We start from the raw sequence: 26145 nt of genomic DNA on the forward strand, positions 1-26145 counted from the left end.
ACATTCTCCTTTCCATCCTTGCCATTTAGCACAGGCTCTTCATGAGATGGAATTACTATTTAATAGAGACTTTCAAAAACTTATTTTTTCCTACTGTATTAATCTCCAAGCATGCCACAATTGCAGTTATAAATATATAAACTGAATATATATTTTGTCTCATTCCGCATTACCAAAGGAATGTAGGCTTCAGTTTATTTCCAATGATAGGTACAATATCCTAAGGAGTTCATTTTTCCTTATTCCAAATAATACGAAAACCAAAACATCTTCCATTTGAAAGCAGGCTTATGCTGGAAAGATATGAACCACAGGTAGCAGAGTATTTTTATGGCATTTTAAAAAATGCCTTTTGAGGCATTTCCCCATTAAATTCTAGGAGGAAGGAGTAAAACTTTGCAAGAGTCAGGACTATTTCAGCAAATGTACAGATAAAACAATCACCTGTTTGTGCTAACACTAGTACCCATCCGGTTGAGAAAGCTGAATCTGTGTCAGATACTCAGCTGGTGGCTTAAAATCTCTGAATACAAAAAGTTAGGATGGAGAAGAGAAAAAAAAATGCTACAAAGCTACCCTTATCAGTTCTGCAAAGTGACACTGACTCACACTGCTCTTGGGCTAAAAGAAAGCCTCTTTTCACAACCAATGAAAGATTATCCGGTTGAATTTTTTTTCTTCATGCCCTTCTAGCAATTGCTAGCATTACCCAGCTGGAAATGCCAAGGGTCTTTGGCAGTCCCATTTTTTTTTTCTCTCCAGAAAAGGAAAAGAACAAAATATAATTTGGTTACGCCAGGAAGGAGACTTTGTTTTTTAATTATTAGCACTCCCGCAGGGCTTCCAAGGTAACAGAAAAGAACTCAGTATGTACAACTAAAGCCGTATTCTCATCTTTAAAATGATACTAGTAATAAAAATGCAGGCAATGTTTTTAATTAGTGGTTGAGGCAATGGAGTTACAGGTTCAAGTCAAAAGGTCAATCTCTGGCAGAGTTACAAGAACTGGCCAAGTTGCCAGTTGGTTTCTTGGCTGGAAGGGGCTGATGGTCTTTCTTAGAATAGTCAGAGCAGCTTTCTTTGGAATACTTTATTCATGACCTTAGAGCAGCCAACTCTCTGCAAAGTGCTAAATTGAGGCAGAGGATGTGGGGGAAGGGAGGAGGAGGAGGAAGAAAAAGAAGAAAAATGGAAATCAGAGAAGCTGCTCTCTTTCTTGCAAGGAATAGCATGGAATCAGAATATCTAACTATCTATCCATCCATCCATCCATCCATGTCTGTCTGTCCATCCATCCATCCATCTTCCTCCCTACCCTACCCTACCCTACCCTACCCTACCCTACCCTGCCCTGCCCTGCCCTGGGAGTGCACATGCTTCCACTTGTATCTTCCATGTATTAACAGTTCTTCTCAAAACCTCTCTTCCCATGGGGGGGAGGGGGGCACAGCCATTGTATAAACTGGGTCTTTTGATTCTTTTTCATGGAGTATTTCAAAGGAGAAAAATAAGCCTGCAAAGATCTTCTGGTATCTGTTGAGGAAGAGCCTTTCGGTTATCTCTTCCATTCTGTTGATTTTGCTAAGAGCAAACTATTCTTTTTCTAACACCCATCACGAAATTAGCAGTCTCCAGTGATGTGGAAAAGAACTCAAGAGTTGCCCAGACAGTGTGAGAAAAGAGCTGAAGAAATTTCTCAGATGCAATCAATAGTTGCACAAAAAGTTGTAACAACTCTTGATTGCCTTGTGGCAATAGTGAGACTTCAGTTGTGTTTTTTTCCCTTCTTGGTGAGTATGTAATATGAAACTTTACATCTCCAGGATACTAACAACAAAAAGAAAGAGTGCCAGCACGCATGTACGCACGCACACGCAGGCAGGCAGAGAAAGCAGCTGGCTGTCAGTAACAAGGATAAGAGAAACAGAGGAGGGAGATATGCGTTGAGAATCAAAAATGCAACGGGAGCTGACATGAAAGGGCAGTGACAGAAAAATACAAAGGACAGAGAAAACAAAGTTCTTCAACGCCACTGGAGAAAAGCTCTTCTCAAACAGAAGCACAGAGGAAGACTGATTTGTTCAACTTACAGTTCAACGTAAGTGTTTGTAAATGGAGAGGAAAGTGTGTAAAAAGGACACACCGGGGCAGGGGAGTGCAGGGTGTGGAGATAAAGGCTTTTTGCTGGGCTGGCAAAGTTGCACTGCAGGAAAAGTGTGTTAACAGATCTGTTTCTGCATGTTCCCTTGTATTCTTATTTCTTAGAAACTCAGCACCGAGAACTTAAATTGGTAACAGGAAAAATACTTGAGCACCCATAGTTATTGATGCAAGATAAAGTAACATAGATTCCTTGCTAGTTTGAAAGGTATGCATTATCCTACACAAATTAAATGCTATTATGAACAAGAATTTAAGAATATTTTCAGGAGTTTCCCAGTCTTGATCTGTAAGGCATTTTCTGACAATCAACTATAGATGTTGAAGGAATACTTTGGAACTTGCTAATCGTTATTACTGTAGCACTTTTTTCTGAGAGGGGGAAATTTTTGTCTTCAGGAAGAGGGCTCTATTGCTGTTGCACAATCGCTGAAATTTGACTCACAGAATTGGTCATTATACCAAGTAGTGGAAAAAATATCAAAATTTGTATGCTTTCACTTCACTCTCCAGCAGTGTCTGGAGGAAACAGCTGCATAAATACCTTTTAACAAAGTCAGTTATCAAGGCATTCTATGTGAATTTATGTTGATGTGTAATTTATTATTGTTATTGTGTTGACAATGTAAAGGGAAAAGTTTCAACTGCTCTAAGAGTTGCATTAAATTTAGTAATATTCTTTAAAACAGTGACATCTTTATCTTAGGTTTGGACTGCTCGAGAGGCTGTGCTTGTTTGAGGACGGAACACTTCTTTCAAATATCTTTTGAAGCATGAATAGCCTAAGCAGAGTATAATTTCAAAATAGATTGGTATTTTATGGAAATCTGAGCTTATTTATTAAGAAGCAATGACTAGATTAGTGTGGTGTTTGAATAATGCAGGTATTTTTTAAAAAAGCAACCGGATCAATTAGTGACATGGTCACAATGAGCTACATAAGGGAGTTACAATAAGGAACAAATTCAGTTCCAAAATGAACAGTAATATTAATGTTTTGCCTATCTGCATATTCAAAAGCATGACATATCTGCTGATACTCATCTGCCAATATGCCAATACTCCTGCCTCTAACTTGTCTGGATTGGCAAATTTCTGTGTAAGAAAAAAATGAAACTTGTAGGATGACATTCCAAACATTGTAGATAATTTGTAAGATTCCTCCAAAACTCTTCAAAAGACCAGCGTAAAGCTCTGTTAAATTCCACAGTAAATTTGACCTAAAGAAATCTTGGCACAGACCACTGTACAATAAAAAGTATGGTTGTTCTCTCATTTACTTTGTGCTAATAAATGAACATGGGTACTCACCTCACATTAACTAAATGTTCATTTTACTGTTCACGAAAGATCTGTATTTGGAAGCGGCCAAACATGCATTGATTGGCTTGATCTAATATTATAAATTAATTTTTTTCTTTATCCTATTTTTAGGATTATACATATTTATACTACATTTCTTTTTTTTTTTTTATTTATACTACATTTCTTAATGTAAAATATTTTTGAAGCTGATTTCATATTTTGTTTGTAACAAGTTTTGTTAGTATATGTTACTACTGCATCCTGTAAATTGGCCAAAGACATCAATCTAGTTGGCAGCATATACATTTTCTAAATATATACATATAGAGACCTCCAACCTACAAACGCATATGTTGCAATACATTTGTTACCCTTCAAGATACAATAACATACACAATTATTTTAACTGTAACAGGCTATCATCCTTAAAAGATTTAAAGAGAGCTTTAAATCTGAAGAGTTTTTGTCCAAGAAAACAAATTGTGAGAAAATTGGGGTGACTTGTGGAAAGGAAAAATGTTTTTATAAAGGAACATTGAAGTACAATTTGATATTTTCTTTCCGTTTCTATGCAAGCCTGACTTCACCAGCACATTATATTATCAGCTTCCAGCTAATACCAACAACTAGTACATGTTTCACCTTTCAACTATAGATTTTAAGCACCTACACAGAAGTTATTGTCTAAAAATTTAATAATCAGTTGTGGCAGAGGGCTAACTGTATATAATCTGAATCCTAGTTTGAGGACTTCCAAAACTGATTTTCAAAATGTAAAAACTAATTGAGAGATAGTAATTTTCTCCAAGATCTAAAGAGTTATAGGGAGATTAATTTTAAAAAATGAGAGGCCCAAGCAGCTAAACTGCAGAAATTAAAAAACAACAGGCCTTCTTAGGAATTTGGCATCAGATGCGGCTTCAAGACAATTTGTAACAGCAGTCCCAAACAAAACAAACAGATCCAGAAGTCTATAAAAACAGAGGCAACAGTTGCCACACTACATTTAGTTAGGAAGGGGCACTTCATATCAAATACACAACAGAACAAAGCAGTTCTTTATGTTATTTCTATTATATCTCATAATATATGAGATTTTTATGTTATTTATATTATATCTCATCCTTCCATTTAAAGATGTTAATGATAAATATAATAAAAGCAAAGCTAAAACTAACACATTATAATTGGAACAAGTGAAAACTTAAATATCTGAGCAGCTTATTAGGCCTACAAAACCAGGGTTTTTTTTCTCCATCAATACAAAACATTTCAGTGGCAAGCTCTCATATGAAGAAAAGACCGTATTTGTAGTTAATATTCCTTTCACTTCCAAAGGGATAGAGATCAATGGAAAACTCTTTGAGGAATATCTTAATCTTTAAACAGATTTGTGTGAGTAAAATTTGTCCTTAGAAATCCTTTTCTGTCAGCTAAATGTTCAATGTTGTTGTGGGGAAAATATGAAAATGGTATGCTGGATATGATCACCATCTTGAATTATTTGCAAAAATATAGAGCGGGGTACAAAATAAATAATTCCATCTGCATAGGTTAGTTATTTAAGTTTCTTGCCATTATTGCTTCTACTTTTTCTGCATAAATTTTCCATTCGTTAATCGTTCTTCCATAACAATCTAGGACTAAAAATTAAAGTTTTTCTCATTTTGGGTGTTGGCAATATAGGTTTCCAAACTATCTTTTGTATTAGCTTTTTCTAAATATGCAACAACATAGAGAATAAATTGGAGGTTTAAAACTCTATGTCACCCTTGATCCTGCTTTAGAAAACTGTGTAATATGGGGTAACTCACAGTCTCAAATCTTCTGACTCTTGATCATAAGGTATGTGACAACATAAGAAATAATTGAATAATACTGTTACAGGACTCAGACATTGTGGAGAGGATCATTTTAACCATATAAGGTCTCTGTGCTTAAAAATAGACAATTTGCTCAAACACACCAGAAAGCAGGTTTGCTTCAGTAAGGATCTGTCTTACTGAAATACTTTAGTCACTTTTTGTTGGTGGAGATAAAAATTAACCAAATCCCACCCTTTTTTTTCTTTGTACATGAAGCTAATTAGATCAAACTACTGATATAATGGTTCTGCAATCACTTCTGGGTGGCAATACAGCATAAAGTTTCAAAGAAGTCTACAGTCTTGATGGAAAGAAAAGCCTCAAGCTAAATTCTCCACAATAGGAACTTTTCCAGAATTCCCTAATTCACCTTAAACTTTTGATACAAATTGAGGTTCAAAGTAGAGCCAACTGATCTTAGGTGTTTTTTTTTTTGTTTTTTTTTTGCTAATCTGTTTTGCAATGCATTTAGAACGTTCAGCAAGGAGATAATTAAATTACTATTAAATTATTAATTAAGTAGGAGAATTACTATTGTCTCTCTCTAGCTAGACCTCTTGCTATTAGCTGAAAACAGAGAATGGAAGGAAGGCTAAATAAAAAAGAAGATTCCAGAGAAGGCTAAAAGACAGGGAGGAAAAACAGTCCAACATTCTGTGGCCAAAAGAAAGAGAAAAGCATCCAACATTTGGCCACAAATGTATGCAGCAGCTAAAAGGAAACATGCAATTTAAAACACATGTCTTCCACATAAGAACCCTTGCTTGCATTGCCAGCTGTCATGTAATAAAGAGGCCTCTTGGTCTTCTAAAGCGGTATTTTTCAGGCTCAGCAACTTTTAAGACGTGTGGACTTCAACTCCCAGAATTCTGCTGCCAGCAAGCTGGAATCCCCACATTTTAAAGTTGCTGCTCTTAAACACAACTACCAAGTAGCTTTTATCAGTGCTAGGCACAACAACAGGCTAGCATAGTATGTCATTCACTTTACAAAAACTTTGAACAATACCTAGATGAAACATTAAGACAAAACAGAATTTTCCTTTATTTCTGTAAGTATTTGGACTTCATCCTTTTCATGAAAATCTTCTGGAATATCTGTATCACTGCATTCACTTTAAGAAACAGCACTTTAAAACAATGGGCTAAAGCACTCTCAGACCATTGTACAAACACCTCAATAAAGATCTGAATGTATGCACATGACCTTAACCTGCTGATTTGTTATCCAGTGCTGCTTCTTGAGGAGTCAAAAGCAAAAATAATAATCCCCTAATTCAGGTTATTAGGGCAGGACTGGCATTCTGGTATACGTGCATACAAAAACAGATACAAAAACATCTGTACAAATTTTTGCTAATCAAAAGAGCTTTCCTTATTTTCCCAAAGGGGACTCATTCTCAAACTACTCCCTACAACAGACAAGATTTGTTCAAAGGAGTACCCTTAAGAAAGGCTCTTTTAAGCTAGCTAGCCAGACTGTGTTAGGCTCTTGTACATAAGGTGAGAAAATGAACAATCCCGCATCCAATTGTTTAGTATAAGCAACTGGCAGTTTTAATAAAAGAATGTCATTCTTAGATTCCATCAGGAGCCACTAATTCTGTGGTTTAGAAAAAGACAGTCACCTTCCCCTAGGCTGTGTGATCCCTAGTAGTTTGTTTCCTCTCTCTTTAAATTTTTGGCAGCATAGAAAGGGGACCTGCATATGCATGAATGAAAAACTTGCCTTTTTTTGTGGAATAAATATCATAATAGAAAAGAAGCCATACTTCACCACACATGCAAGCTACTCAGTTCAATCAGAGGGGTTTGCAGTTCTCAGAGAGCTCAGCTAACAATCTGCATGTCATTGTACAAGTTAAAAGAAAATGGAGAGTGAAGGAGAATTTGAGAAAATCAGTTCTGTACAGGTAGTCTTCAACTTACAACCACAATTGAGCCCAAAATTTATGTTGCTAAGTGAGAAATTTGTTAAATGAGTTTTGCCCCATTTTAAGACTTTTCTTGCCATATTTGTTAAGTGAATCACTGCAGTTGTTAAATTAATAACATGGTTGTTAAGTGAATTTTGTTTCCCCATTGACTTTGCTTGACAGAAGGTCATAAAAGACAATTACATGACTCCTGGACACTGCAACTCTCATAAATGTGAGTCAGTTGTCAAGCATCCGAATGTAAATCACATGACCATGGGGATGTTACAACAATTGTAGGTGTGAAAAATGCTCATAAATCACTTTTTTCAGTGATGTTGTAACTTTGAACATCACTAAATAAATTATTGTAAGTCTAGGACTACCTGTATCATGTTCCATTGGTAGCTGTGGGAGTAGGTAAAATTATAAGCCAAAAAATTAAACATAAATATATACAGAGAGTTTGAAGTGATCATTTTCCTAGAAAAAACTATTTTTCCCCATGTAGTGGATTGACTATGCATACTTTACTGACAGAGGCAACCAAATGCCAGACTGAAGAACAACTGTCAATAAAAGCCAAATAAAATCCTGATTGGTCGGTAATGAAACCTGGTAAACTTTTGGGTGAAGAAACCACTACAATTATTCAGATCATTCAATTATTGTCTTTTGAAAAATTTCTTCTGCTCATTCTCATTTCACAGGTCACATATAGAAATTTCCATTTGGCAGGCAGGCAAAAATGCCAAAGCTAAAGCTTTAAATAATTTTTTAAAGTGTCAAATTAATCTTAATCACTTGTTCTAATCAGTGCTCTCAAAATATTGCATTCAGTGTGAAGGAGATTGTTTTACTCATGACTTGCTGATACTTGGGTAGAAGTGGGAATGCCAGCCAACCAACCATACTTTTTTTTCAACAAACACAAAAAGAGTACAAAAGTACTGGTGTCCTAATCCAGATAGCTATAAATGCACTATGCTTATCATTACAAGAACTTATTACAGCCTCCTTAACAAGTCATGTTCTTCTCATGCTGCAGGTTGAAGATTTTTCCCATAGTAATAAAATGGGAGGAGTGAAAAAATAACTACATCAGATCAGCAATCTAAGTGGAAGAACATAGGGATACAGTAGAGAGCATCTGGATAAAAATCAGTGATTGCATTAACAAAATCATATTATTATTGGTACCTCCATTGTTCGCCCTAACCAAGGAAACTGGATAATACTTTACAAAAGCAAATTGTACATCTTTCAAAAAGATACAAAACAATAGTGATGGCTGCCACAACTTCTGTTGGAAGAGCAAACCATATAAAGCATGGACCTTCCATGAAATTTATAACTTGCCATCCATTTTCTCCTTCAGAAAGTGGAGGAGAGTACAATATGTTATCCTTTACTTGATATTATCCACAAAGATATGAACAAATTGTGCAATGATGAAGTTTGGAGACAGAAAGATTTTAGGGAAGGGATCTGGTGCATGGCCATCCAATTTGATCTAGTGAGACAGGCGGACAGTCTTAGGAAAAGGCACTCCCGCAAATAACCAGGTCCCATGCCATATAAGGTTTTTAAGGGGTTAACCAGCAACTTGAACTGCACCCAAGGTTTTAATTCAGCCCCATCACTGCCACAAGTGCTATACCACAGAGTGCTATGGTAAGTCCTGAATGCTCACTGAACGAATGTCATAAAGCAAGGAGTACCTGTGCTCTCATAATAACCAACTGTATATCACCACCTCAGGTTGTGAGGGAGATGCTGTTGTCATTCTTTCCTGGTATCTGGAGGCAATCAAGGTCCGGATGGGAGTGAGCACATTGAAGCTGAATCCAAGTAAGTCAGAGTTGCTGTTATTGCCTCTTTAATGGGCAAGCAATATTTAGCAGAGAGCAGGCTCACCACTTGGGATCTTTCTGGATTTGCAGCTCTGGCTAGAACAGCAGGTGGAAGCTGTTGCCAGAAGGACATAGCTTGTGTGCCAGCTGTGACCTGACCCTGGGGTAGAAGAACCTGGCTACAGTACAGTAACTCATTATTACCTCATCACTACCCAGTTAGACTACTATGATGCACTCCAGTTGGGGCAATATTTAAAGGCTATTTAGAAATTACAATTAGTTCAAAATACAGTGACTCACATAACTTCTGGCCTCCTGAAGGTTAGAATATACAACATTTGGCTTTCCAGACCTTGTCTTGGTTGCCTATTGGTTTTCGAGTACCATTTAGGGCACTGTTTTCAACCTATAAAGCCCTTTATGATTTGGCATCTGGACACCTGCAGGACTGCCCACTCAAACCAGTAGTGCCTTTATGAAACAAAGCTGGAGCAGATGCCGACATTAAGTTGGTGAAGGGGCTCTGCACAAAACATAGTTATTTCACTTAGTAGAGTCTTAGGAACAATAATAACCTGCTACCAAGGACAGTGAACTTCTGAATATTCCTTGGAAGAATGTCTAAGAAATTCCTTCTACAGAGCATATTCTGTAGAAAGAAGTCTGCTCCATCATCAAGGTTTGGAGAAACAACCTAAAGGTTGAGGATACCTATATAACTATCTGCAATTCATTACCACCTGACAGGAAAGCATACAGGAAAAACAAGTTTAAAATCATTACTATCGCATACCCATAGGTGGTTTTTCAAGAAGCAACTGGACTTTCTAGTTTTTCTTTGAAGACGTTTCGCTTCTCATTCAAGAAGCTTCTTCAGCTCCGGCTGGATGGTGGGGAATGGAAGGATTTTATACTCCTTGCAGACAGCTGGTCATTTGCATTCTAGAGTTCTTTTGTCTTCAAAGAAAAACTAGAAAGTCCAGTTGCCTCTTGAAAAACCATATTTGGAACAACAATAACCTGGATGACTGAGAATCTCCATAAACATTTATTATAGCATACCATTATATAAACAAAATATCAAGATTGCTTCACACTGTAATGAATGTTTGCATGAGCTGAACTGCTATTGCATTTCAATTGGGAAAATAACATTCAAAGAGAAGAAAGCAAGCTTAAGGACAGTTCGTTTTTAAAGTGACTGGATTTTTCTATGAAGAATTGTTTATTAATGAAATGGTATACAATAATGCATTGCTTATTATGTATTTTGCTTGGAATAAGAAATAACTCCATAATTTTGGCTTTAAAAGCTGCATCCAAGTGGAGAGTGAGAGTAGTTCCCCAAATCCACAACCATAATTTATAAAAGGAAAAGCTAATGTAAAATATCCAACTTGTTAACAAATTATCCATTTCTGGAATATGCTTTATATTCAGTTCACTGTGTTAATCTAGTAATTTTTCATTGCTTTAATAGGTACTGCAATGGAAATCTACATCTAAAATAGACTTTGCAAAGGAAGTCTACATTTAAAAATATCAATATGTACAATTTAGGAAAAAATAAGTCTCCTTTACCTGCAATCCCACAAGCCACCATTATTTATTATCATATGCACCAAGTTTTTCCTAAGCCTTGCAATGACACACTTTTTACTTTCTCATACTAAATCCTAAACACTTAATTTTTTTGCCAATTCAAATCCTTAAGTTTGCAAAAGTATTTATACATGATTGAAGAATGGCTTAGAATTCAAGATTTGTATGAAGATAGTTAATTGCTGTTTTCAAATTTCAAATTTTCAAACCAAGTTGTTTCACAAGATCTTTGTGTCTTTGTATACTCAATGGCTTTGTCATGAAATCAGCTAAGTTGTTTTCTGATAGACAATAAATTAGATCTATCACATTTTCTTTCACTGCTTTTCTGACATATTTTATGTCAACATGCTTGCTTCTGGTTTTTACTCTCTCACCTGTTGCCATTTGTATATATATTGTGCTACTTCAAATATTGGTATAGCTCCTTTCACTTCAATATCCAAATCCTTTAACAATTGTATATACCATGTTAACTCTGAGCACAATTCTGGCAATGCTATGAACCTCCTCAGCTGTGAAAATGGCAACTGAGGTCTGTTTTCTAGATTTCCAACCAATAGTGTATTTGCAAACATTACAACAAATCTTGACATTGTCCATCTTGTACATCATTAGCCCAATCACTGGTTACAAAACATTTCAATTCCCAATTCATTTGATGGTTGAAAATGCAATCCAAAATCCATGTTTCCTTTTAAATGTAGTATTCTTTTAATTCTTAACCAGTGTTGTTATGTAGGCTTTGAGCAACTAACCTTGCTTTATATTATACTTCATCATTCATCAAAAGTTTCTTTTTGTATATCCATCTGCACCCAACAGCTTTTTCTCTCTCTGGTAACCCCATTGGAGTGAAAACTTTGTTTTTGCATAGGCAACATTTCTTTATCTATAACCTCTTTCCATTTCTTTTGTTCTGCCAGAGGTAAATTGAATACTTCCTGGTAATTTGGGGGCTCATAAAAGATGTCACATACTTTTTACCTCATCAACTGTGAATCTTTCTGGAGGGACATCTTTGTTTGCTCTCTCAGCCGTCCTTGGAATAAACTCTTCCTGTTTCACTGGAATTTCACTCTCCAAACATTCCCCTGAGCTATACACAAATCCTAAACTACTCTTGGATTCCTGTTTTACTTGCCTGTGTGAATGTTCATTCATTGGAGACCTCTGACTAACAGGCATTAAAATTTCAGTACTGGCATGAATCTTTTCCCAATTCTCATGTTCTGAAAAATTTGCAGAATGTGAGATAACAACATTTACAGATGGACACAAAAATGCCTTTGATCCTGATTGATAACCTATAAATTTCATTTAATCCCTTGCCTTTGGCTGTCCTTTCCTCCTCATTGTCTTGGGAATGTGCACCCATGCACTGTCACCAAAGATTCTTAAATGTGCCAAGGATAGTTGTCTTTTATATAACATGTAATATGGAGTTTCATTAATTGCTGAACTCCATAGTCTATTACCAAATAATTGGCAGTTAAAATTGCTTCACCAATACAGTTTACTCATTCCTGCATCTGCTAGTAATGTATCTTTCATAGTTTGTAACCCACCATTTCTGCATTCAACAATTCCATTCTTTGCCAGAGTGTAGAGATTCATTCTTCTATGGGTTATGCCTTTCTTTCTCAGCCACTGCTGAAACATGTTAGACATGAACTCTGTTCCTCTGTCTGTTTGTAGTTGACATACCCTCCTGTCTATGAACATTACCCACTGCTTAAATTGCTGAACAGTTCTGTTTTGCTTTTTAGTAAAAACAATACTCATATCTTGAGAAATCATCAACAATTACCTAAGCAAATTTGGCCTCTCCCATTGATAGAGATAGAGGGCCAATTAAATCAGTGTGTACTAACTGAAAAATGCTGTCAGATTTCCTATCACTTCTTTTGCTGACAGGGTTTATTTTCGATTTGGTCTCTTTGCACAATCCAAATAGTTGTCACAATCTTCTACATTCAAGTCAGGCATTTTCTGTAATACTTTAAAGTTTGCATGATCCAGTCTTCTGTGCAATAAATGTGCACAGCCATTATGCTTTGATTCATTAGAAATTGTTTGCATACTGCCACTAGTTTTCTTGTGGTTCAAAACATAAATTGTTCAGTTTCAAATCTTGTGCACACACTGATAGTCTTTATGACTTTGCATGTACCCTTTCTAAAAATTACCTCATATCCTTCATTCTTCAACTCCACTCTCCAAGACACACTCAGCAAATTGTGATCTAAATCTGGTACACAAAACCTTATCAAACGACTTACCAATACATGGTACATATACTGTTCCTTGCCCCTGTACAAAAGAACGATTACCATTTGCCAGGCTTACATATTTCTGGGCAGCTGGTCCCAGACTGGAAAAAGTTGTTTATAATATGCTCCTTTGCCCCACTGTCCAACAACCAAATGTCTTGAATGCCTTGGTTGTTTGCCTTCACCATAGAAATCTGTGTGTCTCCCTTCTTCTATTGTTGTGCTGTCTCTCTGTTTGTTTCTTTTAATCTTTTTACTGGGCAATTTCTCTGGATATGTTGAGTGGATCCACATGCAAAGCAGCGTTTTTAGTACACAGATTTTCTCTCCCATCTTGTTATCTCTCTGGAATGCAGATCTTTTTTGACTGAGCTGTAAATTACTATTGTTACTCTCAGGTGCAATGTTTCTCACTAATTTTTTCTGTTCTTCTTCCAAAAGCCTCCTGGTTATATAACTCAGTTAAATCATGCTTTTTCATGGACTCCAGGTTTGCTACTAACATGTCCCATGTATCATCAAGGGAACACAGCACCATACACTTTGTGCTGCTTCTGAAAACACCATTCCTTGCTCTTCTAGGAAGGTTTCCTCATGAACTGGAGGTGATTTGACAGACTTTCTCCAGACAATATAGCCTTGCTCTATAAAGTTTTCTGGTGAGAGTTACTTGCTGCTTGCCATCTTCCTTACATAAATTCTGGTTAATGCAAAGCAGTATTCCCTAGCAGTTGTGAGCCCACGCACATGTATTACCTGACTATCCTCCCAGCACAAAATTATGCTTTTGTTGTTCCTCATTAAGTTTTGCTGGAGGATTGCTTACAACAGTCTACAAATCCTCCTTTCCAGAAACATCTCCATCTTTATGCTCCATGAGAGATAATTCATCCTAAAGAAGAGCCAAAGGAAATCCTCCTCCCATTCCTATAACATAGCCTCTTGCTGTCTGTACAAGCCAATAATCCTCAACCTTTCTAGGACTCACAAAAATTTTTTTACATCAGAGAAATTTTCTACTGTCATGTCAGGGAACTTCTGGGCCCATAACCTGTTAGGGAATTGTGCAGCAGGTGTCCAAATGAAGTCAGAGATGCTTACACGAACTTGTAATTTTATATAAATAAATATATTTAACATATATTTACAACAAATAACATAACCAGGCACATCACAGGCACATCATGATGGTAAATCACAAAACAGCAAAAAGGCGGGAAAAAGGGAAAGTCCCCCTTTACATCCAGCAATCAATCATAATGTAGATTGCCTCATGCAGGAACTCATGCATTCTCCAACCAACCAACTACCACTGTGTATTTTGGCCCATTATCCACTTTACTATTCCAGCTATTAAATTAAATATCTTAGCACATTGCTTAGATAATAATTCTCTAATTCATAAGTTCTACCCTATATTTGATACTTAAGAAAAAATATCAGCTTTATTTTGACATAATGCTAGCAATTATTGATTCAAATGTGATAGATTTGAGGTATTTATAATTTTATTCCCATATTTCTGCCAACACACATAGAGTAAGACTACATACATTTACCATTTATAATTTAAAATAAAAATATATATTACAAGGTGTAAAATAATAAGAACCTCCCATAAATATAAAAGTAGGCTATGTGATGTCTATAGGCAATCTATTTTATGGACACCTGTTTTGACATTCACCAATCTTCCTTGAGTCTCATTTTAAAGCATTGGTGTTAAGCATTTTCTTTATTCAAAACTACATCTCTGTACCTCCACATAACCAACCATTTGTTTAGAAATATGCCCACATTTTCCCAGGTAAAAAACAAGTTGTTCTGAAGTGCGAGGGGAGGTAAGGATAAGCATTGTCCTTGATTTGTAAATGAACACTCTGTGAATCACCCTGCCCAAATGACAGGGTGATTTTCTCAAACAGCCTGATCCCCCCACCATCAGTAGCCAAAATCCATTTCCAAGTCCAATGCCATTAATACTATAATTGGAGCTAGTCTAATTCCTTAGGTTAAGGAGTTCCCTTGAGATTTTAACTATATTACATGCTATTACATTATCATTTTTTCAACAGCTTAAAGGCAATACAGAGCTCATAACAAATTGGTAGCTAGGTCAAAAAGAATGAACCTGTAACAGATGTTTTCTTTGTGGTTCCTTTCTTATTATTTTCTGGTATGTTATACCTTCATAATTTCTGTGCTATGTTTTAAAATATATCTAATCTGAGTTATGCTATAAAACACTGAACAGAACACTCAGAATGAAATAGTGATGCCACTCTTAGACTAGAGGTTTCAGAATGTACCATGTAGCAGATAGAACCCCAACAACTCTGGAACAGAAACAAATACTTCTTAGTAGATGGAACATAGAACTTAGAACATCATTTATTATGTGAAAGGCAAATGATGCACTTCATGTTGGATTTGCTCCAAGCCTGCTTTACTGTGAGATGGAATTATTTTCTCACTGGAAGATCAAGAAAAGCTAGCAAGTGAATTATAAACCCCCCTTAACTGTCAGTATGCTGTCAAAATAGAACAAATCATATCACCACTGATAATGTACTATGAAGATACAACACACATACTTTAAATAGATACATATACCCATGATTAATTGTTTGGGCTCTATACAAGGAGATGCTACACTCGTGCCACAACTCTAAAATGAGACAAATGCAAATTACAATTTGATTGCTTTCAATGTATTTTTATGTTTGGGCAACTTTGGAGAACCTTCATCCAAGCAGCTGTCTGAAAATCCTGGGGCACAGCCCGGATAAACTTGTTTTGTTAATGATCTTGCTTTTTGCTGGCTTCAAATAAAAGGCAGGTCTTTCTCCTAGCGCTCACAAGCTGAAACTAAAGCAAAACACATTGTCTTCTGCCTTCCTCTCTGTACCCCAGTGCTGCAAGCTGTGGACTGAGAACAGCAGAATGTCCTTCAAAGAATTTCAGAACGAGCTCAGTGCTATTGGTTACAAATTATGGCTTAAGCTCCAGAGACTACCCAAAGCTGACCCGCTGGAGATTGTCTGTTTTTTTATTATTATCTTATTCATTGGTAAGTATCCAGCTTCCTGATGCTTGCAACAGATCCAGGCTCAGCTAATATGTTTGATAGGAGCTCTAAATAGTGCTGTTTCATAAGCTTATTCTGTAATTTAAATCTTTTCTGATTTATAGAAGGCTATAAAGTTCAGAAGGAACTAAATGCTTTAATTTAGAATGGGATAGTCTGAAGTCTTTATGTATACTGCAATACACAAAGCTTTTCAATATGGTAACATATATACAATATTTAAATTAAGCTTCTCCAACTGAATGGCTTCAGATATGCAGGGCCACAATGCCTACTATTCCAAATCAGCATGGTCAATCAACAAAGTAAGAATGATGAGAATAAGGCTTTTGATTTAAGAACTGTGCTAGCATATTTTTCGTTCCAGGTTATGAACACTGTCTAAGCATAGATAGTCCTTGTTTAATGGCTATTACTAGTTACAACAGTGGCAAAAAAATAACTTTACAACCAATCATCACATCTATGATCTTTGCTGGGTTGTAAAGAAAAAGAAAGGTGAACTAACATCATAAGAATGATTTCCTTTAACAACCGCTTTGCTTAATGACCAGTTGCCAGTTCCAATTGTGGCTACTAAGCGAGGACTACCTATAATTGTAAACTCGCACATCTCAACATTATACTGAAGTATGCATGTTTTTAACTGGACATTTATCAGTGTAAAAAGAAGGGATACTTGAAGCACTAGAAAGCAGATTGTGTGGAGCAATATGAAATGTCTGTGATTATATTTCCATGGAACATATTTACTTCTGAAATATTCTAATAACATGGGCATATTTGAACCAGCTTCGAACTAGATCAGGAGTTCACAGGACGAATAAACATTTAATTAAGGCCCATTAATTTTTAGGAAGTTAACCATTGAATAAAAGCAGCTGAAGAATAAGTTAAAGTGTGAAAAGGAGAGGCTGGCAGACAAGCCTGAACAAATCTAAGCAAATTGCTGAGTCTATTCCACCCCTTCTCCTGTGTGGCCAGGAGAAGATTTATTACAGTGGCAAAAGAAAGAGAAAAAACCAGGGTTTGGGGGAGGTGAAGCTAAATCCTCTAAAATTTTCCTCATGTCTATGTAGGAGGAGACGGGTGGGATGTGCATAAACACAACACTTTGCTTATGCTTTTTCTGCACCAGGTATTCAGCTATACCTACCTTTCCCTCCACATCCCCTCACTGAGTGTGGCAGAAAGCATTACAACAATTTTAAGCCCAAGAAGCTCAACAATTAAAAACATTAAGCCACAATTTATAATTTGAATATCAAAAGTAATAATTCTTATCAGCTAGTATTTTGTTGGCATTATAAGCAATCTCAGAAATTACTTTCTAAAGCTACATCTGGACTACATCTGCTTACACTCACTGCGTAGTGGGCTGGACTGGTTCTAATTTCTGGTCCATTTCCAAAACCAATATTCTTTGTCTCCTTTCACCTTTCAGTTACGATGCTTTCAATGATGATTGTAGCTTGCAGCTTTTGCTGCAGCTGCTTCTATGATGGAAAACCAAAAGAGAAGGCCAAAAGGATTGAGGTTCAACCTGCAGATGATTTATAAAACTGAATTTAAAAAAGAATACAGAAGTTGGGGGAAGACTTGGAACGACTCCAACATGGCATACCAATCCATGGAACATAATGGTAAATGAGGAGATAAAGTAAGAGACAGACAGAGAGAGAGAAGGAAAAAAGAGATTGAACCTGAACATAGGACTCTATTTTATGACATGGCTTTTGACATGTTGAAAATGCACCGTTTGCAGTAGTTTTCTCTCCTCAACCTATCAAGACAATACAATTTTTAAAATTCCAAGTGTAAAATCTGGTCAAACATGCAGAAGAAAGTTACACCAGATTTCATTTCCACATTACAGCTGGGGAAGCCCCAGAGAGATCAAGATATGTGCAAGCATTCAGCAGAATGAAGTCTAACATAAGCATGGTTTCCCCTCTGCTCAACCATTTAAAGCTAAGTTAACCAGAGACATGATAGCTAAGCAAGTCAGGCATTCAGAAAATGATGCAGGCTTGAAGATGACAAACGAGTTCAGAGACAGCAAAGAAAAGCAGCAACAAATTCTCTAGTCTTCCTTCCCTCCTTAATAAAAGAATAAACAACTGTCAAAGAAAGTACATATGCTGTAGCTGCTGTATACCCAAGGAAAGCTGAAGGGATATGATAATGCTCACAATGCTGTATTGTTTCTCGCCTTTAAAAATTACTGCCTTTTTTTTTTAATGTTTTGATGTCTTCTGTTTAAACTTTGTATATGACAAATCCTTAACTCAAAGGAAAGGGAACAAAAGAATCACTTGACTTTATGTTGGGCTTAAGAATTATATATGTCCTCTATGAATACTCTTATGAATAATTTATAGTTGTGGTGGGTTCATGTTATATTTAAGGCAATTAAAATATACCAAAGGGAAAAAAAGGCAACAGGAGGTAACAGGAACTCTTCTAATCATTCAGTGAGGTTTACAGTTTAATCCTTTGCTCCCTTCATTAGGAGTCTGTGTTTTAAGGTGAATTTATACACAGAGAGATCAGACAGAGTACAAGCGAAAGGAGGTTTCACTCAGGAAATGAGTGCAACAGCTGGACAACAGCATTATGCTAAATGGTACAGCAAAAACATAACCAAGAATGAGCTACCCAGCTACAATTTACAACAGAGTATAAATCCCTTTCCAAAGAGACACTTTCTGCTTTAATCAATTTCAAAGAGGGTTACATGTGCACAAAAGAGAAACGATGGCACTTGACCTGTGTAAATCGAAATAGAAAAGTTGGTGGTAGATAACGGTATATCTGCTGTTCTTTAGAGGTATTGGACTATCTATATTTGTCATCACCCACAGTTAGACTGCTAAGACTCCTATTGTGGTAATAGATAACTATCTCATTTACCCCAAAGCGATTTGAATCTGAATTTAACATGAAATAGGGTTACCTTTTACCACAATACATAATCTCATAGTTACCTAGTTATATCCCATGAATCCACATTTCTGAATAATATAGATTAATAAACCCTTATTCTGGTTCAGCACTTTAAATATGCTGAATATATATGCCATACCTCAATTAAAACTGTATACCTTTTCAACTAAAACTTAGAGCAATGTACCAGTTATATATTGTGCCTGCAAATATTTAATTCTTCCAAATTTCTGCAATCCCAAATTGCAAAACCAGATTTGTCAAGCATCCAACCGAGTTGTCATGAAGTTTTGCTGCATTAAGGTACAACTGAGGTTGTTTTTCTTAGTGGAAGGATGAGAAACTTATGGCCCAGACATTTAGAACTATAATTGGGAAGAACCTCAGTCAACATAAGTAAAGATGAGAGATGCAAGGTGCTGCATTTCTGCAACATCTGCCAGCAAGTTCTATTTCTATATGCTATGAAGAGTGATGAAAAGCCTCCAGTATATTTATTCTGGGTGTGCACTGTTTCAGAAGTCACTCCCTTGTGCAAATGACAGGAATAAGAAAACAGCTTCAGCAACCACAGAGACACAGAGATTAACTTGATTTCAAACATGGCTGCTTTTTTATAATTGCACAGCTGCCAGACTGTGGAGAGAACAAGTTAGCCACACAAAATGATCCCATAGTCAAATCATTGTCCAGTATTTCCAACAATACAATGATAGTGCGCTACAGAAAAAAATTGTACAATATCCTGAATCCTGAATTTAATAAATATCCTGAATTTAATAAATTTAAACCAAGTATTACACTGGAAAAAAATGCTGGATTAAAAGAAACTGAAACTAATGGTAGGCTGAAATAATTGTTTTTAAGGTTTAGGGAGGAAGTCTTCCAGGAGAAAGTGTTCAACCTTTTATTGGACACATCTGCTTTCCTCACAAATCTGTTAAAGAGATTTTTTTGGGGGAGAAACAAAAGTATGTGTTGTATTGAGAAAGGCCTTGCAAGGAAAAAAAATAAGCACCTTTTTTGAAATATTAGTTCCACCAATCTTCAATGAAGGCATGTGAAACAATTAATTCTTTCTTTCTGAAAGAAAAGTCTAGTGTGTACTTATTTGTCATCATTCATACCTTCATTTTGGGGGGATTACTATGGCTTTAAACTTCCATAACATATTTATTGCTTTAACATGAAATTATAAAACACATTCAGCACCAAAAGCTAAATTACTGCCATATTCTTTATAGAATATAAACAACAATTACCTGCTCAAGAAGGAACCTATATATGAAAATTTATAATGATTTTAGATGAAAAATTAATAAAACAATCAACTTCTTTCTACCGTAGAAGTAAATAATATATGGGTCTCTCCATTCTCATTCAGAATCTTTACTGCAAATGCCACTTTTATTGTATGTTTATAATACATAAGAAAATAGATAGCCCAGAACCAACATTTATTTCCCAACAAATATAAAAATGGGGGTGGGGTGGGGAATTCCCAGCAAATTAGATTTTTTTCCAGAGTGCTTTTTCTTGTAATTATGACAAATTCTATTCAGTTTTGGAGGTAGATTAATCATGGCGAAAATAAGTTTACAGTAGTATTTATAACAACAGAACTGCAAATAAACCTGTCCCCTAGAAACTTCTATATTGGAGGAGAAATAATCTATTGGTGTATTAATGATTTACTAAAGAACAAATACCTATATTAGATATTCTGTATTTGCAATTCACGTAAGTGAAATAAGGTCTTTTAGCAGACAGGAGTGCATTTGGTAGACTTCCACAGAAACAAACCACATCTAGTATAGACAAAATCTATACAAAGGTAAGAAAAAAGTCATTCTTTCGCTTTTGTATTCTCCAAGTGTATTAAAATTATTACAACTAAATGGCTGTTTTATAAGGATTTGGGATTTGAAGCAATTGCTGTTGGCAAAGTTATCATCATTTTATAGAAAATGCTTCTGAGATTCCAAAAAGTCCTGAAAGCTCACAGATGAATTTTTAGAAAGGTTTTTTGTTGTTTCTATCTGTATCGGCTGAATGTAGTAATAAATAAAAAAGCCTTTTAAAATAAAATGTGTAGTACTATAAGGAAGCTTCAGGTAAATGGTGTCACTAATGTGCAGATAAATGACAACATTTCAAACATTCAAACTGAGTATGCCCCTATAATAGAGAAATTATTTACATTTTACTTAGCCCCTTCTCATTCCAAACCAGATTTAAGGCAAAATTTGGAAAGCAAGACTAGTTATAAACAGGCTGAATCCAGCTAATGTTTAATTTTCAGTCTTTAATCAGTTCACTTTACATTTGCTGATTCAATGCATAATTCATATGTTTTTTCAATGAAAACAAATCAGGGAAATTACTGTAAAAGTGAAAGTGGCTTTAAAATGTTGCCTTTTTTTTCACACTAAGATAATTAGCCATGCCCTTTCACTTAAAAATTGAAATGCTAAATATGTTTGAAAGTTAGAACATTAACATTTGTGAGACACAGGAAAAATTATGCCCAACAATATCAGCTGACAGCCTGAATTCACTATTGTTATTTGCAAGGAGGGTAAAAAAATAGCTGGATTGTTCACACATCCTAGTACACATCATAATGCCTGATTTATACTATGTCATAGTTGGTTTAAACATGTTTTTTTGAATAAACCAGAATTGGTTTATTCAAAAAACCAAAAACATTATTGCTTAGTGCAATGTGAAATACCAGTTAGCATGTGTTCACATTGTAAGTTCAAATAGTAGCAGAGTTTAGTTAGCAGCCAATCAACTTTTGGCAGTCTATATCAGACATGTCCACACTAGTAAGCAATCAGAACAGTACTTCAATTCATTTTTTCCTTAGTCTATCTTAAGTTACAAGTATGTTGTGATCACCACAATATTATGGGGCAACATGTTCTGCAGCTTAGCTCGGAATGTGACAAGTAACAAGATTAAATATCCTGGCTGTCAAAAGGAGAATGTTAGCAAAATATGACATGCCTTCAGAATGATGATATTTGCTAGCTTTCCTAGCCTGGCAAATGTGATAATTCTTGCAGTGGTTCATAAGGTCCTCCTCCAAATTATGTGATTTGCAGAAGGAGCCTTCCAAATCTTCGCGAGAATGGAGCCCACTTACAGAATGACATGAGGTGGTCCTGGTAGGGAGGTTGTGCTTTGCGTTGGCTGGGTACATCTGTCAGTAGCTGCAGAAGAATGCAAAGGTAAATGGACCCTAGTGTGGTGGGGCAGGGAGAGGACCTGGGCTTCCCAGATGTGGTGTGGTGGGAAGAAGGTGAGAGCCTCCCAGCCTGCAGCAAATTTTCATGAACTGTTAGGCAATATGGTTTCCCCACCACCTGAGGCACCACGCACTCCAGTAAACGACCCACAGAATCACTTATTGACTGCAACTGGGAGAGTCTAAAATGTGGCCATAGAGCGCGGTCGCATGGGTATCTTGCTTAATGACTGCTTGGTTCAACAAACAAAATTCCCATCCCAATCGTGGTCATAAAACAAGAATTACCTCTATTTAGTGACCTTATTCCTTTCTTTTCATACATTTTTATTAGTTTATCTAATTATAAAATACAAAAAGAAAAATTAAAAAATTCGCAAAAAACTGGGGGAAGGAGAAAGGAGAAAATATGGAGTAAAGAGGGACAAGAAAAAGGCACCAACTTCCAACTCTCTTTAGCACAGAAGATAACATTACAGCCTCAACTTTTTACTTTTACACAGCAGTATATACTCGCCGTTTCTATAGCAACAAACCTATCTAATCAGCAAAAACAAAATCAGTCCCCCCCCACCCCCCACCCCCCAATTGCAAGCACAAAATCCAGAAGCAATTTCCAAACAGAAACAAATTAAATATATTCTCTTCTTTGGATAAAATAATAAATTTAACCATCTGGGTTTCTCCTTGCTGTGGGGAATAATATCTAGAGACCTTACTCCTATAGCCATCTCTAAGCACTTCTACAGTTTGCCCTTGACACATAACCATAACAGAGCCTTACCATTATGGTTGCAAGTTGTAATGGTTGCAGTCACGTGACTGACTCAACTTTACAACATTTTTTTGCAGTGGTCGTTAAGTGAACAATGTGGCTATAAGTGCAAATTTTGCAGTCATTAAGCAAATCCATATTTTTTTTTGCTATGGCATGGTTTTGCCGAAAACTGAAAGTAAGTGCCTTTTTTTTTTTTTTTTGCAAAACTTTTGTAAAATGCAGTCATGTGACTGTGGGAACCTGTAACTTGCTGTAAATGCGGCCATGTTGCCAAGTGCCCAAAATTTGCTCGCATAACCAATGAGGGGCTTTGATTGTTGGACGTTAGAATCTGGATTATAAGTAGCCCGAAGGTAGGTTCATTGTAACTATGAACAGTCGCTAAGCAACTGGTCGTAAGTTAAGGACTACCTGTATTGTTTGAGAATTGCTAGCCTGGAAAGAACTGGAGAATTTTTTAAAACATTGTCAATTAAATAAGTGTACATATATGTTTTATTTCCTGCATTCTTCAGGGCCTGGAAACAATGCCAACTGCAAAGCAAGCAGCTTTTCAATTTCTAGAAGATATGAAAACAAGGATTCTGACGGATGATTGGGTTCTTGGGGGACTAGTGGTGATAGTTTCATTCTTCACTATCATCATTGTCCTCATTTTGTTTGCTGTGATCTTTGGCTGCTGTTCAACTGAAAGGAGAAACTAAGCTCTGGGTAAATCATGAGAGCACTTGCCTTTACGGTATTTTAACTACAGAGTGACTGAGCAGTGTAAAGAGCTGCTTCTTCTTGCTGTTTTATCTTTTGAATTTAGAAATGAATGTATCAAAGAAGAAACTGGTGTTGCTAAAGCATAACGCCAACTAGCATCTGAGGGCTGACTCCAAGTGAAGTTTGCAATAAGCCATGTTTCTGCTGTGTTTTTGATGCAAGGGTGGTGTCTAATTGCAATGGAAAACTGAACAATAAATGGCTATGGTCTCAGAAATCTTCATTCAATCTTTCAAAAGGCCTGTTTTATACTTCAGAATATGTCTAATTTTTCTGAAGATCATCTACTTAACTTTTTTCTCTAGCAAACTTTTTAAGTGTGAAAGGACCTGACAGTTGGTCTGTTTAAAACATCTGTTACATCTAAAATCAATGATATGAATAAAAAAAAAATCAAACTGTTATTTAAAATAAAGAATAGCCCTAATCTTTTATACAATCTATTTTGTTGTCCAAGTAAATAAACTGTAACATTTTTCATACAGCATATGTACAAATTCTTACATACACAAGATGGATTATCTTTCATGGGTACTTGGATGCTACATCTGAATATTACACAGGGCCGTGGTAAATGTTGATTTCATGAAAATTTTCACCAACAATTTGGAGGTATTATGGATAGTTAGGATTACTTCCATAAGAAACAATGAAAACATTCTTCTCATTCTAATGGGCCTCAATTGCCACTCATTCAATATGTAGCCAAATCTACATATTATCCCAGCCAATATGAAACCTAGAACCACTCAAGAATAGGAGGAAAGAAATGACCTAAAGCAGTCATAGAGATAAGAAAAAGCATGTTATAAGCGTAATCTCCATTCTCACCTGTACAGTATTCAGGCAACTGCCATAAAAACTAGGGTTGGGCAACAATTCAAAGGATATGCCATTTGAGCCACAGATGAACGTACCAACTGCCTGAAATACCTTAAGCCAAATGTGAATTTTCCTGGGTTTACATGCCAGCTGTAGAAGGCAGCTGGGTGGCCCCAGGAAAAGATGCAGTTGCTTCAAAGTGTTGCTAACAGGTGTGAAGTATACATACAGGAAGCTGCTGATTCAGATTTGCTCTTTAATTCAAATCACTGCCCTAATGAAAAGTACTTAGCTAAGGATCAGTCCAATTCCCTGAAGGACAATTTGCTTTATGTTGTCTTTTCTAAAGTATATGAAAAGTCTCTTTTTTTTTTTCAATTATCTTTTCTATGTGCGTATGAAAAATCTATTCCTTTCAAGCAGTGTGGCAGAGTAGGCATAACACCTGACTAAAACCGGGGACATCAAGTCTACAATTGGCCACAGAATACTGAGTAATGTTGCCCAGATATTGTATTTCCTATTTTTATTGTAACCTGCCTCAAAAAAAGGTAAGGTGAATACAGAATCATATTCTACCTTAAGCCCTGGGAAGAAAACGTACCAAATAATTGAAACACCAATAGCTTTACAAATAAACCCCTACTATTCCAAGATTTAGGTAGCAAGTCCCCCAAAATAATTGATTTCAGAATAGATCAACACATCTTACAAATCTTATTCAATCTTGGAATGGAAGTAAATCAAGTAAATATATGAAATATATTTACTTGATATATAATACTGTAGTACTTGATATATAGTACTATAGTACCAATGAGCAACAATTATTCAAGAATAATGTAAACAAAATTTTATTATCTTCTTGTAACCTTGTTCTACCACAACAGTTACCATCATGTAGGCAACTTGGGCTGACCTTGAAAAAGTTAAACAGTGTAATACTTGGTCAGCATTTGGATGGAAAGCCACCAGGAAATTAGAAGCTGTGGAGTCCTTGGTGATCTTCGAATTTGGTTCTTTGCTTGCAAACATGTCATTATCTAACTATTTGAGCACTGATTATGTTACCTATTTGGTAATGAAATATCTGCAAGCAAACAACCAAACTTACAGAGCACCTAGGACTCCATAGTTCAACTTCAAGCAACATATTCTTTTCTATTGAAATTTGAAGTTGTAGGCTAGATTGGAAAGTTGGAAAAAAATCCTGGAAGAAGCCAAAGGCAAGCTCAAACTATTGCCAAAATAACTATGCAAATACAACTATATAATCAAAAAGTCTTCAGCTTTTATTCTTATTCTCCCATAATATGGATGAAGCTAACAAATTAGTGCAATGCAATTTTGAACCTCTCAATTACAGCCCCAGTCTTCAATTATAGCCCCCAAAACTAAGTAAGAAAATATCTCTTCTCTATCCACATGTGAGCCTCAGTCCTGCCCACCATTATTGCCTGGCATCTCTGTAATACTACATTAAATGTCCTCTAGAAATCCAACAATGGCACACT

At 36.0% G+C, this 26145-nt stretch overlaps 2 protein-coding genes and 1 long non-coding RNA gene across 5 annotated transcripts in view; 2 read left to right on the forward strand and 1 right to left on the reverse strand.

Annotated features, from left to right (window-relative positions):
• RECQL5 (RecQ like helicase 5) overlaps positions 1-26145 on the reverse strand; it is a 65638-nt gene that overhangs the window by 27833 nt on the left and 11660 nt on the right. The window lies entirely within an intron of this gene.
• SMIM5 (small integral membrane protein 5) lies at positions 1960-18196 on the forward strand. Its single transcript, XM_034408653.3, has 4 exons — positions 1960-2098; positions 9007-9096; positions 15890-16046; positions 17509-18196. Exons 3-4 carry the CDS (start codon positions 15920-15922, stop codon positions 17622-17624), a joined length of 243 nt encoding a protein of 80 aa, XP_034264544.2. The 5' UTR covers positions 1960-2098; positions 9007-9096; positions 15890-15919; the 3' UTR covers positions 17625-18196.
• LOC148115402 (uncharacterized) lies at positions 23669-24026 on the forward strand. Its single transcript, XR_015732478.1, has 2 exons — positions 23669-23752; positions 23853-24026. It is a non-coding gene; the product is annotated as an uncharacterized LOC148115402 (long non-coding RNA).

The sequence above is a fragment of the Pantherophis guttatus genome, chromosome 2 (assembly GCF_059756535.1).
Source record: "Pantherophis guttatus breed Tessera chromosome 2, ASM5975653v1, whole genome shotgun sequence".
NCBI lineage: Eukaryota > Metazoa > Chordata > Lepidosauria > Squamata > Colubridae > Pantherophis > Pantherophis guttatus.